This window comes from Podarcis bocagei (genome assembly GCF_964188305.1).
Source record: "Podarcis bocagei genome assembly, chromosome: 16".
NCBI lineage: Eukaryota > Metazoa > Chordata > Lepidosauria > Squamata > Lacertidae > Podarcis > Podarcis bocagei.
In genome coordinates, this window is record NC_138142.1 from 40783776 (window position 1) to 40796558 (window position 12783).

Here is a 12783-nt window from a genome sequence, read left to right on the forward strand (position 1 = left end):
GGTACGTATGGGGAAAGCCCACCCCTTCCTCCGACGTGCGTTCTCCCGCTCTCTTCCTAGAGGGGTTGCCGCTCTATCCGTCGCCATCTCCATGGTACAATGGTAAGCGGCCATGGTTGACCCGAGGATTTTCTCGGACGCTCTATCACTTGTCACCTCTATGGGGAGCGGCCATGTTTGTTTCCCCTCCTCCTTCCTCTCTATCCCTCTATAGTAAGACTAAAGACCGCCCTTGAGGCTGAGTGTCTATGGGCGCTGTGCGGTGGAGCCGCTCTAGCCATGGGCTTCTCTATGGCGGCAAGTCGCAATTTGAATATTGGTGATTTTTCCCAAGGCTTTTCAAAGCTAAAATTTGCCCAAAAACCTCAACACTGATGTCTTCAGCTTATTTTTCGGCTCCAGAGAGGAGATGTTATTCGTGAATTACTGCTTCATTCTTTTGCACTGGTTTGCCTTAGTGTGACTCTAAATTTGTTGATATTTTTCAAAAAGTCATTTCAAATTTATTTATTTTCCGGTCTTCTGGGGTCACAGGCTGTGCTTCGCGAACTCCACACTGGTGGCCCGAGGGGAGATGCCGCATTAAATGTTCGCATTGGCTTCTAATTGTATTTCAACCACTCCCATTATTTCTTACATTGCATTCTTTATTTTAAAAATTTAAATCCTATGGGATTTCAGAGGCTTGACTTATTTTTATTTTTCTTTACGCTGAGTACCTTGTGCACCAGTTAGAGGCAGTAGCAATTAGCGGGAAATAAATTGTCTAAGCAAATAAAATTCTCTAAATAGATATAGGAAATAAAAGAAGAAATTAAAAAATAATAATAATCTAGCTCAGCACATTTACAATTGCTGCCACAGGTGTTAGGTTCATTCAACCTGCAATTGTTAAAGGTGCAGGGAACTGTGGCTCTGACAATGGTAAACTACAATTCCCATAATTCTTGAATAGGGAGGTGCTTTAAATGTACGGCTTGCAGCCTCATCCCCAGCCAGACCAATGGTCCATCCAGCCCAGCACTGTATACACTGACTGGCAGCAGCTCTCCAGGGTTTCTCATGGGAGATTGCCCCCAGTCCTACCAGGAGAGGCGACTGGGGACCTGGCACCTTCTGCACTCAAGGCAGCCAGTCTGCCCACTGACCTGCGATTCTTCCTTTAGGATTAAACTTCATGAAATGTACGTAAACTATCCATGCAGCAGCACACTGTGAGATTTGGAAGGACTCTATTTATTCCACTTTGAAATATACTCGGAGTCGAGAGTGGATTTCATGCTCTTTATTCAGCTCATAGTGGTTGAGGAGGAATGGAAGTTTCCCCAGAATGTCTGCTTTATATACATTATTTACACAATGGGCCCTACGTGATTGGCTAATTCTGGGATTCTCCTGTAGGCCAATCAGATTGCGGATTCACTTCCACCTGGAGCTGGATTGGGTGGCTCCTGCGGACCAATCAGACTGCTGCATTCTGGATCCTATTGTTCTAGGACCAATCAGACTGCTGCATTCTGAATCCTATTGTTCTAGGACCAATCAGACTGCTGCATTCTGGATCCTATTGTTCTGGGACCAATCAGACTGCTGCATTCTGAATCCTATTGTTCTAGGACCAATCAGACTGCTGCATTCTGAATCCTATTGTTCTAGGACCAATCAGAGTGCTGCATTCTTAATCCTATTGTTCTAGGACCAGTAAGACTGCTGCATTCTGGATCCTATTGTTCTAGGACCAATCAGACTGCTGCATTCTGAATCCTATTGTTCTGGGACCAATCAGACTGCTGCATTCTGAATCCTATTGTTCTGGGACCAATCAGACTGCTGCATTCTTAATCCTATTGTTCTAGGACCAGTAAGACTGCTGCATTCTGGATCCTATTGTTCTAAGACCAATCAGATTGCTGCATTCTGAATCCTATTGTTCTAGGACCAATCGGAGTGCTGCATTCTTGATCCTATTGTTCTAGGACCAATCAGACTGCTGCATTCTGAATCCTATTGTTCTAGGACCAATCAGACTGCTGCATTCTGGATCCTATTGTTCTGGGACCAATCAGACTGCTGCATTCTGAATCCTATTGTTCTAAGACCAATCAGACTGCTGCATTCTGGATCCTATTGTTCTAGGACCAATCGGAGTGCTGCATTCTTGATCCTATTGTTCTAGGACCAATCAGACTGCTGCATTCTGAATCCTATTGTTCTGGGACCAATCAGACTGCTGCATTCTGAATCCTATTGTTCTAAGACCAATCAGACTGCTGCATTCTGGATCCTATTGTTCTAAGACCAATCAGACTGCTGCATTCTGAATCCTATTGTTCTAGGACCAATCAGAGTGCTGCATTCTTAATTCTATTGTTCTAGGACCAATCAGACTGCTGCATTCTGGATCCTATTGTTCTAGGACCAATCAGACTGCTGCCTTCTGGATCCTGTTGTTCTAGGACCAATCAAACTGCTGCATTCTGAATCCTATTGTTCTAGGACCAATCAGACTGCTGCATTTTGGATCCTATTCAACTCAGTACATAACACACTTCTTGTCCATTTCAGGAAACTTTTCCACCCGGTATACGGAGGCCGTGGCGATGTGCAGCAGCAGGGGCGTCGTCCGATGAATCCCTCAAAGGTGTCAAAACTGTCCCCCCCAAAAGAAAGGCTTCCCTTTCTAAGGAAACAGAGCCTCAACTTGTCTCCTGCCTCCACACCCCACAATTTATTACAGTGGTGCCTCGCAAGACGAAAAGAATCCGTTCTGTGATTCTCTTCGTCTAGCGGTTTTTTCGTCTTGCGAAGTAAGCCCATTGACGGATTAGCGGATTAGCGCTATTAGCGGCTTTTAGCGGCTTATCTGCTGATCGGATCAGCTGATAAGCGGCTTAGAAAAAGGGGGGGAGGAAAAAAAACCAGCAGGAACTCGCAAGACATTTTCGTCTTGCGAAGCAAGCCCATAGGAGATTCGTTTTGCGAAGCACCTCCAAAACGGAAAACCCTTTTGTCTAGCGGGTTTTCCGTCTTGCGAGGCATTCGTCTTGCGGGGCACCACTGTACGTTTGAGGCCTTAGGTCATGTATTCCTCGCCACCAGCCACCGCCATCGACGGGACCTTCAGCCCGGCTTTGAGCAAAGTCTGCATGGTGCGAACAGGCGTCTTGCCATCTTTTGAATGAGGCTTTTGTCCGGCGCTGGGAGGCCGCGGTGCATTGGGCCCCAGCTCACTGTTTGGGTATTCAGAGTCCCATTCTTCTCTCGGATCTCTGTGAGACGTGCGGGCAGGCCACCTTTTCGTTTGGCTTGGCACAGGCTGGGTTAACAGAAGCTGGGGGTTTTTTTAGTCTGGGATGTGGTCAAAGGATTTGTGTAGGCTATGTCAAAGACCACTCTCCCTTGGGGAGAAAAATCCGTGTGGGGCTGCATGTTGGCAGCGGGCAACAGAAGAGCCAAGTGCAACCTTTAAAGCCCTCGGACCCACGTACCTACGGGACCGCCTCTCCTGGTCTGCCCCACGGAGGACCTTAAGGTCCACAAATGACAACACCTTGGAGGTCCCAAGTCACAAGGTGGTTAGACTGGTCTCAACTAGGGCCAGGGCCTTTTCAGTACTGGCCCCGACTTGGTGGAACGCTCTGTCACAAGAGACTAGGGCCCTGCAGGGCTTGACATCTTTCCGCAGGGCCTGCAAGACGGAGCTGTTCCGCCTGGCCTTTGGTTTGGACTCAGTCTGACCCTTATGTTTCCCTCCCCTTATGGTTTTGACTTTTAAAATGAGGCTGCATTTTAAATTGCATTTTAACCTGTATTTTAAATTGGGTTTTTTCCCCCTATTATGTTTTTACTGTAATTTTACTGGTGTTAGCCACCCTGAGCCTGGCTCTGGCCGGGGAGGGCGGGGTATAAATAAAATTTATTATTGTTGTTGTGTTGTTGTTTAGTCGTTTAGTCGTGTCCGCCTCTTTGTGACCCCCTGGACCAGAGCACGCCAGGCCCTCCTGTCTTCCACTGCCTCCCGCAGTTTGGTCAAACTCATGCTGGTCTCTTCGACAACACTGTCCCACCATCTCGTCCTCTGTCGTCCCCTTCTCCTTGCGCCCTCCATCTTTCCCAACATCAGGGTCTTTTCCAGGGAGTCTTCTCTTCTCATGAGGTGGCCAAAGTCTTGGAGCCTCAGCTTCAGGATCTGTCCTTCCAGTGAGCACTCAGGGCTGATTTCCTTCAGAATATTATTATTATTATTATTATTATTATTTTCTCTGTGCCACTCCCTTTTCCTTCTTTTCCTTTCTCTGTTTATCTTTTCTCTCTTTCCCGTTCTGCCACACTCTCCCCTCTCTCTTTTTACACACACACACCCTTTGAATCATTTTCTAACACCTCCTTTTCTCCGAATCCCTCCTTTCCTCTTTTCCACACATTCCAGACTCGACTTCCCAAAGCCTTTGTGTGGGATCTCCTCCCATCCCTCGCTGTCTGGTCCTCTGATTGTAACGACCAGGCTGGCCCATGTCATCCTGCAGAAAACGACCAGACTGGCAGCGAAGATGGGCACCAACTCTGCCCATGGGATAATATCCTTCACCACATAATGGAGGCTGGTTCGATAGGACAAATGGGAGGTGGCCGGCTGCCCTCCACCAAACATACCGTATTTTTTGCTCTATAAGATGCACCAGACCACAAGATGCACCTAGTTTTTGGAGGAGGAAAACAAGAAAAATAATATTATGACTCTCAGAAGCCAGAACAGCAAGAGGGATCACTGCGCAGTGAAAGCAGCAATCCCGCTTCTGGGATAGCTGCGCAGCCTGCATTCGCTCCATAAGACGCACACACATTTCCCCTTACTTTTTAGGAAGGAAAAAGTGAGTCTTATAGAGCAAAAATTACAGTATACACAGAGGCTGGACGGACGTTGATCAGGGATGTGGACATGCAAGTATTGTGCTTTATCTGTGCGTTTGGGCAAAGGGGACACTGACCAATAGTGACAGAAGTTAGGCTCTCACATATCAGCAGCAGCCCGTGCAATGCTAAAATTCATTGCCCACCACCGTTCCACAACATTTTTGCAGCGCCCTCTGCAGCACGGCGTCCAGTGCAGCCGCATCAGTCATGCTGCCTTAAAACTTTCTCTAGCACCCAACTCAGTAAAGAAAAAGTGTTTTATATGTGTTATAACACTGTAACACCAGATGGCGCTGTAGAGCAGAAAACCCTTTTACACCTTTTTTCATAGAGTTTTTCCCCATTTTGTTATAATTTCTGACATATCTACATTGCTTTTTTTCTTTTAAAAAATGTTTAGGGGTACTCTCATTTTGACTCAAGAAAATCACCATTTTATAGTTCAAATCGGGGGAAATAAATACAAGAAATGGACAAAAGTACAAAGATTCACAAAATGTTTAGAGGTAATAATAATAATAATAATAATAATAATTTATTATTTATACCCCGCCCATCTGGCTGGGCCTCCCCAGCCACTCTGGGCGGCTTCCATAAAAACCAAAAATACAGTAAAATGTCACACGTTAAAAACTTCCCTGAACAGGGCTGCCTTAAGATGTCTCCTGAATGTCAGATAGTTGTTTATCGCTTTGACATCTGCTGGAAGGGCGTTCCACAGGGCGGGCGCCACTACCGAGAAGGCCCTCTGCCTGGTTCCCTGTAGCTTTGCTTCTCACAGTGAGGGAACCGCCAGAAGGCCCTCGGCGCTGGACCTCAGCGTCCGGGCAGACTGATGGGGGTGGAGACGCTCCTTCAGGTATACTGGACCGAGGCCGTTTAGGGCTTTAAAGGTCAGCACCAACACTTTGAATTGTGCTCGGAAACGTACTGGGAGCCATGCGTACCCCTGCGTACCTCCAGAAAATACGCACTGCATAACTATAGCATCCCCCCCCCCCTGTGTGTAGATCCACCCTCAGACTTTACCTTCAGCCAGCCTCTCAACTACCCTCCCCACTTAACTTACAACCAATTCAGGGGATTGCCCTGGCGTGTGACCCTCCTCCTCCATAGTCTCAGCGTTGCTCCTTGGAGAATTCAGCAGGGCGGAGGAGCAGGATGGGGACAAAACTGGAATGAGTTGGCTATTCCTGCCATTGGCTCTGGCGCCCCCTACTGCTGGCCTCCCAGCCTCCCACCCTACCAGACCCAACAGGAACCTGATGCCACTGTTTCTGCCGTGCCAGAACAGAAGCAGAATACTGTGACTTTACATTGATCCCCTGCTGGTGAGGCTCGCTGACCTCCCGGAAAAGCAAAAATTTGACCTTCTCCTGTAGGCAAAGATCATAAGACGACCCGGATGGTCGCCAGATTCTGTGTACAGATTTGTAGGCGCAGACCATCCCCTAATCGAAACTAGTTCGTTAAGAAAACCCCCAAACTCAGTTCCATGGGTGACTCTGGGTCATCTCTGTGTGGTAGCTTATCTTCAAGTTTTAAGTGACTATATGCTTATTGCATTTATAAATTTTAAATTTATTGTTGTACATTGTTTTAAATGTTTGTTTTCCTTCTGGGATTGTACCCCCAAGTCAAAATAAAAAAATTCCTTCCAGTAGCACCTTAAAGACCAACTAAGTTAGTTCTTGGTATGAGCTTTCGTGTGCATGCACACTTCTTCAGATACACTGAAACAGAAGTTACCAGACCCTTCTATATAGTGAGAAGGTGGGGAGGGGTATTACTCAGAAGGGTGGTGGGAATGGGAGATTGGCAGATAGCTGAGATGAGCCTGTTGACGACTCTTAACGACTGTAATAGGACTTACAGGAAAAGGCAAGGGATGAGAAGGTGAGAAATGGCTTAGTCATGTATAATGAGATAAGAACCCAACGTCTCTGTTCAGACCAGGTCTCTCCATGGTTTTAAGTTTGGTAATGAGTTGCAATTCAGCAGCTTCTCTTTCCAGTCTATTTCTGAAATTCGGCTACCTATCTGTAACTGTACCCCCAAGTGTGTTTTATAAGCTGGTCTCCGGCCATAATAAATTATCCATATCTATCTGTAACTTTAGAAATTTGCCGCTGACTCTCTTAAGGTTTCCGGCTCAGGGAGAGTGAGCGGCAGGGACTGGCTCCCAGTGATGTGCCGCCTGAGGCCAATGGGCCACTGCAGGTCACATGATAAGGCCTGAGTCTCCACGCATGATGTTATTGAAAAACCCGGATCTTTGTTCTGGTCTGTGGATAAGTGGTTGGTGCAACAGTGTTTATAATATTGGCTGCTGTTAACTTTCAGGTCATGCCAGCCTTTACCCAATTCACTCCCTATTGCCCTAGCACCACATTGCCCCCTGGGCCGCATTTCCCTTGCGGGCCGCTAGTTGCTAACTCCTGCTGTGGACTGTGGCTGCAGTCGGCCAAAATCCACTCCCTTTTTGTTTTACGGTTGGAGAGGAGTGGCATTCCCGCCATAGCTGTCAAGTGTCCCTTATTTGAAGGGACAGTCCCTTATTCCAGCGCCATGTCCCACTGCTGTCCCTTATTGATGGATGTCCCTTAAATGATGTCCCTTAAATTTCAAAGGAAGCAGCTCCTCTCCCTCCCTCCCTGCCAGCCAGGGAGGAGGGAGGCTCCAACTGTGTTGCTTGGCTGTGTTGCTCACCCAATAAGAAGTCTAAGAACGACTGGGGGGTGCAGCTTGCATGCCTTGTGTGTGGCTAGTTAATGCAAGCTGAGGGGGTTTTTGAATGCTGGACGCCATTTTGTTGCACGTGCTGCTGCAAACTTTGCAGTGCAAAGCCAGGCCGGGGAGCCATCTTAAGTTGAGGCTGCATAGGCCTTGTGGTGCATGTGATTCAGATTCTATTCAGTTGAACCTCTGGTTACAAAGTTGGTTGGACAGTGTTCTCGAAGCCACCAGCATGAGTTTGACTAGACTGCAGGAGGACAGGAAGACTGGAGTGCCTGGAACAGGTGAGGCTGCAGGTCCCTTATTTTGGCTGCTGGTTCCTTATTTTCAAGGCTGCTGGTCCCTTATTTTCAAATCTGTAAGTTGACAGCTATGATTCCGGCTCCAAGGGCCACTGGCAATAAGCCTACCCAGTTCCCGTCTTATCCCACATTCCAGCTCATAAAATAAGATTCGTCCTGATTCCTGACTTTGAACCGCAATCCTGTTTCCCCAGCAGCTGCGTAAAAGACAAAGCTGTAATTTGATAATGTACTTGTGGGGGCGGCAAGGCGGGGGTCAGCCAACTGCCTCCGCTCTGTGCACGATAAATCTCCAGGTGCACAAATCTCTTGTGGTTATTATGAAATCACCACCACAAACGCTCTTAAAGACACCTCTTTTCTTTTGCAGTTTAATCTCAAACACGTCCAGGAGCTGAGCTTTCATCTTGGCCTACACATCTCCCTCCCCTCCCCCAAGAAATGGCGCTTCTTTGGCGCCCCCTCCCCCCCCCTCGGCTGAACCCGGAAGTGGCAGTGCAGACCCCCCAACACCCCCACACACAAATTATCCCTCTCAAGTTATTCAGAAGCAAGATATGTAATTTCACGCTTTCTGTAAGTGGCTGCTGGCAAGAGGAAGAAGGAAACAGAGCTTGCAGCTCGACGGGCCAAAGACCCGCGGGCCGGAATTTGCTCAGAGGCTGCTTAGTTGCCGACTCCTGCTCCAGATCTTAGCTGCGATCCCCTCAAAAGCCACCCAGCTGTACGGGGTCGTTTTTATGATCAAGGGGGTGTGGAAATGCCTCGCTTAATTCCCCGCACACTTCCGGCTGCCATCGCCACAAACAGGAACGTGGGCGCACCTCGGGGCCTCTCGACGCAGTTCACCCTGCAGCCAATAAATACATTCAGTCCCAATTTTGCAAACCACAGTCCCCTTCCCCGCCCGCAAAAACATGTAAGAGACAGAATGTGAGAAGGAGAGAGACACAGGAAGATGACACCGACAGAAGCAATTTTGCAATTCAGCCTCGCCGTACAATTTGAAAAGGAAAACACTACGGGGAATTGGTCAGAAGGGGGGGGGTGTAGACAAAAGGTTTAGCCGCCTCACTCGTCGCACTGAAGGACAGGAGCCCAGCTGCGCAGGCCTCAGATCAGGTCGAAATCTAAAGGGCCGACACAGGGTATAGGAGCCCTCCAGAAATTGAAACTGTTGAACTGGAGGAGGCTGGTGTCTTCGCCGTCGTCTTCCCCGTCGGAGATGCTGCGGTTCTGTTTCTTCCGCTCTGCCGCGAAGCTGCCATAGCCTCCCTTGGGCTTGTAGGCGACCAGCTCAGCTAAGCCCAGGTGTTCCAGCTCACTCAGGTCCAGTTCTGGGATGGGCATCTTCCAGTAGAGAAAGGAGTCGTACTGGGAGTTGACTGTGTCCCTCATTTCTTGCTGAGAAGAAAGGAGGAAGAAGGGATCTTCTGTTAGGGGAATGCTTGGGAGGCCTGAGTGCTAGGCATGTCGCTAATAATAATAATTATTATTATTTATTTATATGGCGCCCATCTGGCTGGGTTGCACCGGCCACTCTGGGCGGCTCCCAACTCATATAAACACATAATAAAACATCAAGCATTAAAAGCTTCCCTAAACAGGGCTGCCTTCAGATGTCTTCTAAATGTTAGATAGTTGTTTATCTCTTTGACATCTGATGGGAGGGCGTTCCACAGGGTGGGTGCCACCACCGAGAAGGCCCTCTGCCTGGTTCCTTGTGGCCTCACTCCTCACAGGGAGGGAACTGCCAGAAGGCCCTCAGAGCTGGACCTCAGTGTCCAGGCAGAACGATGGGGGTGGATGAGGCCATTTAGGGCAGATATAGGCAAACTCGGCCCTCCAGCTGTTTTGGGACTACAACTCCCATCATCCCTAGCTAACGGGACCAATGGTCAGGGATGATGAGAGTTGCAGTATCAAAACTGCTGGAGGGGCAAGTTTGGCTATGTCTGGTTTAGGGCTTTCAAGGTCAGCACCAACACTTTGAATTGTCCTTGGAAACGTTCTGGGAGCCAATGTAGGTCTTTCAGGACCGGTGTTATATGGTCTCGGCGGCCGCTCCCAGTCACCAGTCTAGCTGCCGCATTCTGGATTAGTTGCAGTTTCCGGGTCACCTTCAAAGGCAGCCCCACTTGGAGCACATTGCAGTAGTCAAAGCAGGAGATAACCAGAGCATGCACCACTCTGGCAAGGCAGTCTGCTGGCAGGTAGGGTCTCAGCCTGCATACCAGGTGGAGCTGATAGACAGCCGCCCTGGACACAGAATTGACCTGCACCTCCATGGACCTCTGTGAGTCCAGAATGACTCCCAGGCTGCGCACCTGGTCCTTCAGGAGCACAGTTACCCCATTCAGGACCAGGGAGTCCCCCACACCTGCCTGCCTCCTGTCCCCCAAAAACAGTACTTCTGCCTTGTCAGGATTCAGCCTCAATCTGTTAGCCGCCATCCATCTTCCAACCATCTCCAGACACTCACACAGGACCTTCACCGCCTTCACTGGTTCTGATTTGAAAGAGAGGTAGAGCTGGGTATCATCTGCATATTGATGAACACCCAGCCCAAACCCCCTGATGATCTCTCCCAGCGACTGCATGTAGATGTTGAAAAGCATGGGGCAGAGGACAGAACCCTGAGGTCTGGGCCCGTCCCTCCTCCGGCCGCGAGTTCCTCTCCCCACACCCAACAGCAACACCCTTGGGTGGGTCTTCACTGCGGTCCCTTCCCTCTCTCCCACTCCCAGCCACTCATCTCCTAAGCCTCCCTCCTCACTGCCCCACCTCTCAGTCTGGAGATTGCCTTTCTTCAGGCAGTAGCACATCTCCCCATCCATCCATCCATCCAAGAAGGAGCTGCCCTCCAACCTGCCCCTCTTTGCGCCTTCTCTGCCAATTTTCTCTGCTCCCTATTCCCAGACATGCTGTCCTTAGCTAGCAAGACTGCACTCCCATGGGGCAGCGAAAGATCTTTTACCGGGGTTCAAAAATAAAACCCCGAAAGGGGGCAGAGCAGGCTAGCTTCTCGCCTCGCCTCCCCACAAAAATAAGAGCAGCGCCTGTCCATTTCGCCTCACATCTCAGCTTCTAGAAACTTACTCTTTTTTAAGAAAGAAAGAAAGAAAGAAAGAAAGAAAGAAAGAAAGAAAGAAAGAAAGACTGAAAGAAAGAAAGGAAAAGGAATTGAAATCTGGAGGTTACACTTCACCCAAGTGTGCATTTTTTGAAAAATATAACTGTACGCATTCAACGCACCTCCGTGTTTTCCTTCAAGGGAGCCATCTCCTGGTTCCTGCTGTGCTATATCTCTCTGCCTTCAACGCCTTTCTGGGCTCCCAAGGAAAATTACATCACTTTTAATTTTAAAAGCAGGGTGGGGATTTGTGTAAGTGTGCAGGCTCCTCTGAAAGACCTTTGTGTGGCATCCCAGGCATGTGGCAGACATCTGCGTTTTGAAAATAGCCCCCTCTGCAAGATGGGGTGGGGGGTGGGTGCGTGGATATTTTTATGTACGCAGACACAACCTTCTAACATTGTTTCCGGATAATCGTTTTATTGAAAGGCACCAAATGACTGGCGGAATCAAAACCAAAGAGGCTCCGCGAGCCCCAAATCACCACCTGCTTAATTTAATAAGTGGAAAGGAGGTAGAGAGAGTGAGAGCCATCAAATGGGCTGAGATTCTGACCCTACTTACCTGGGGGTAAGCCCCCTTGAGTTAAATGGGACTTCCTTCTGAGTGGACTTGGTTAGGATTGCAGCCTTCTTGTTTTAAAAAACCTGATTTTAAAATTTTCATTTTCAAAGACCATTTCATTTGTGGACCACCGTCGCCTCTTCGGGTTTCTAAAAATACCTATGTCTCTCCATACAACAAGGGAGTGGTCAGAGAAGGCTTGCGTTTCAATAAAGAAGACGGAATTAGCATTTTAAAACGTTTTTAACACTGAACAGGTGGCTGGCAATGACATGGGTTGAAGAAGTCGATGTTAGCCCTGCTCTGAGGAGACCCATGGAAATTAAGCAAGGTGGTGTTCTGAGGCCCATTTATTTCAATCAGTCTAATCTAAACACCTATCTATAGCGATATATCTATATCTCCCCCTCTTTCTTTCTTTTTTCCTTTCTCCCCCTGTGATGAGGCTGCATTTCAGTGTTTTAATGTTGTATTTTCATCTTGTTTCTTAAGTTGTATTTCAATCAACTTGTTTTTATTATTGGTTGTTAGCCGCCCTGAGCCCGGTCTTGGCTGGGGAGGACGGGGTATAAATTTATTATTATTATTATTATTATTATTATTATTATTATTATTATTATTATTATGACATTTATGCCCTCCAATCCCAGCGTACCCCTCCAGACAGGCTTAACAGGTCTGAATGAGCCTTTTTTTAAAAAAAAGAAGACAAAATGTATTGTATGCAGGAAGATGCTAACTCGGAACAGATTAATAACAATGTGCGATTTATTTGTTTATTTTAAAGGACAAGTGGAAGATGGAAGAATCCGACCAGAATTAAACTACATTCTCTCCCCCCCATTTCCCTCCAAATAATATATATTTCAAATACCCTCTTTCTTTCCCGGCTCTTCCTTACCTTCCTCAAAGAAGGACCCAAAGGGGCTTCGGATGCAACAGAAACAGGAGATGCCTTTTGTGCTGGAGGAGAGAGAGAGACAGAGAGATCTCTAGTGGTCCAGAGAGATGGGCAGATGGTGTGATCCGTCTCCCCTCCTGCTTTTGTCTGGCTGGGTGTGTGTGTGTGTCTGTGCGGGTCTGTCTCTGTTGCGCACAAGCCTCTCCTCTTTTTTTGCGGCAATGTAGCCCCTC

General features: G+C 48.0%; 1 protein-coding gene and 1 long non-coding RNA gene across 3 annotated transcripts; one reads left to right on the forward strand and one right to left on the reverse strand.

Moving 5' to 3' along the window:
* The first annotated feature begins 6959 nt into the window (after positions 1–6959).
* On the forward strand, positions 6960–8737 carry LOC308575315. The gene is made up of 2 exons (XR_014002763.1): positions 6960–7417; positions 8021–8737. It is a non-coding gene; the product is annotated as an uncharacterized lncRNA (long non-coding RNA).
* A 176-nt stretch (positions 8738–8913) lies between these two features.
* On the reverse strand, positions 8914–12783 carry MLLT11 (MLLT11 transcription factor 7 cofactor). 2 transcript variants are annotated; one of them, XM_081173878.1, is made up of 2 exons: positions 12551–12783; positions 8914–9356 (listed from the first exon to the last, which is right to left on the reverse strand). In XM_081173878.1, the coding sequence occupies exon 2, from the start codon at positions 9348–9350 to the stop codon at positions 9066–9068; it is 285 nt and encodes a 94-aa protein (XP_081030004.1). In that variant the 5' UTR covers positions 9351–9356; positions 12551–12783; the 3' UTR covers positions 8914–9065. The 2 variants fall into 2 exon arrangements, with proteins under 2 accessions (XP_081030004.1, XP_081030005.1); XM_081173879.1 differs by lacking the exon at positions 12551–12783 and adding an exon at positions 11208–11354.

What these genes read in the sequence shown, in the direction of transcription:
- MLLT11 (XM_081173879.1), bottom strand. Translation starts at nt 11,234, where the DNA reads ATGGCTCCCTTGAAGGAAAACACGGAG. An exon ending in CCTTGAAGGAAAACACGGAG is followed by an intron (nt 9,357 to 11,207) that starts GTGCGTTGAATG and finishes CTTTCTTCTCAG; the next exon opens with CAAGAAATGAGGGACACAGT.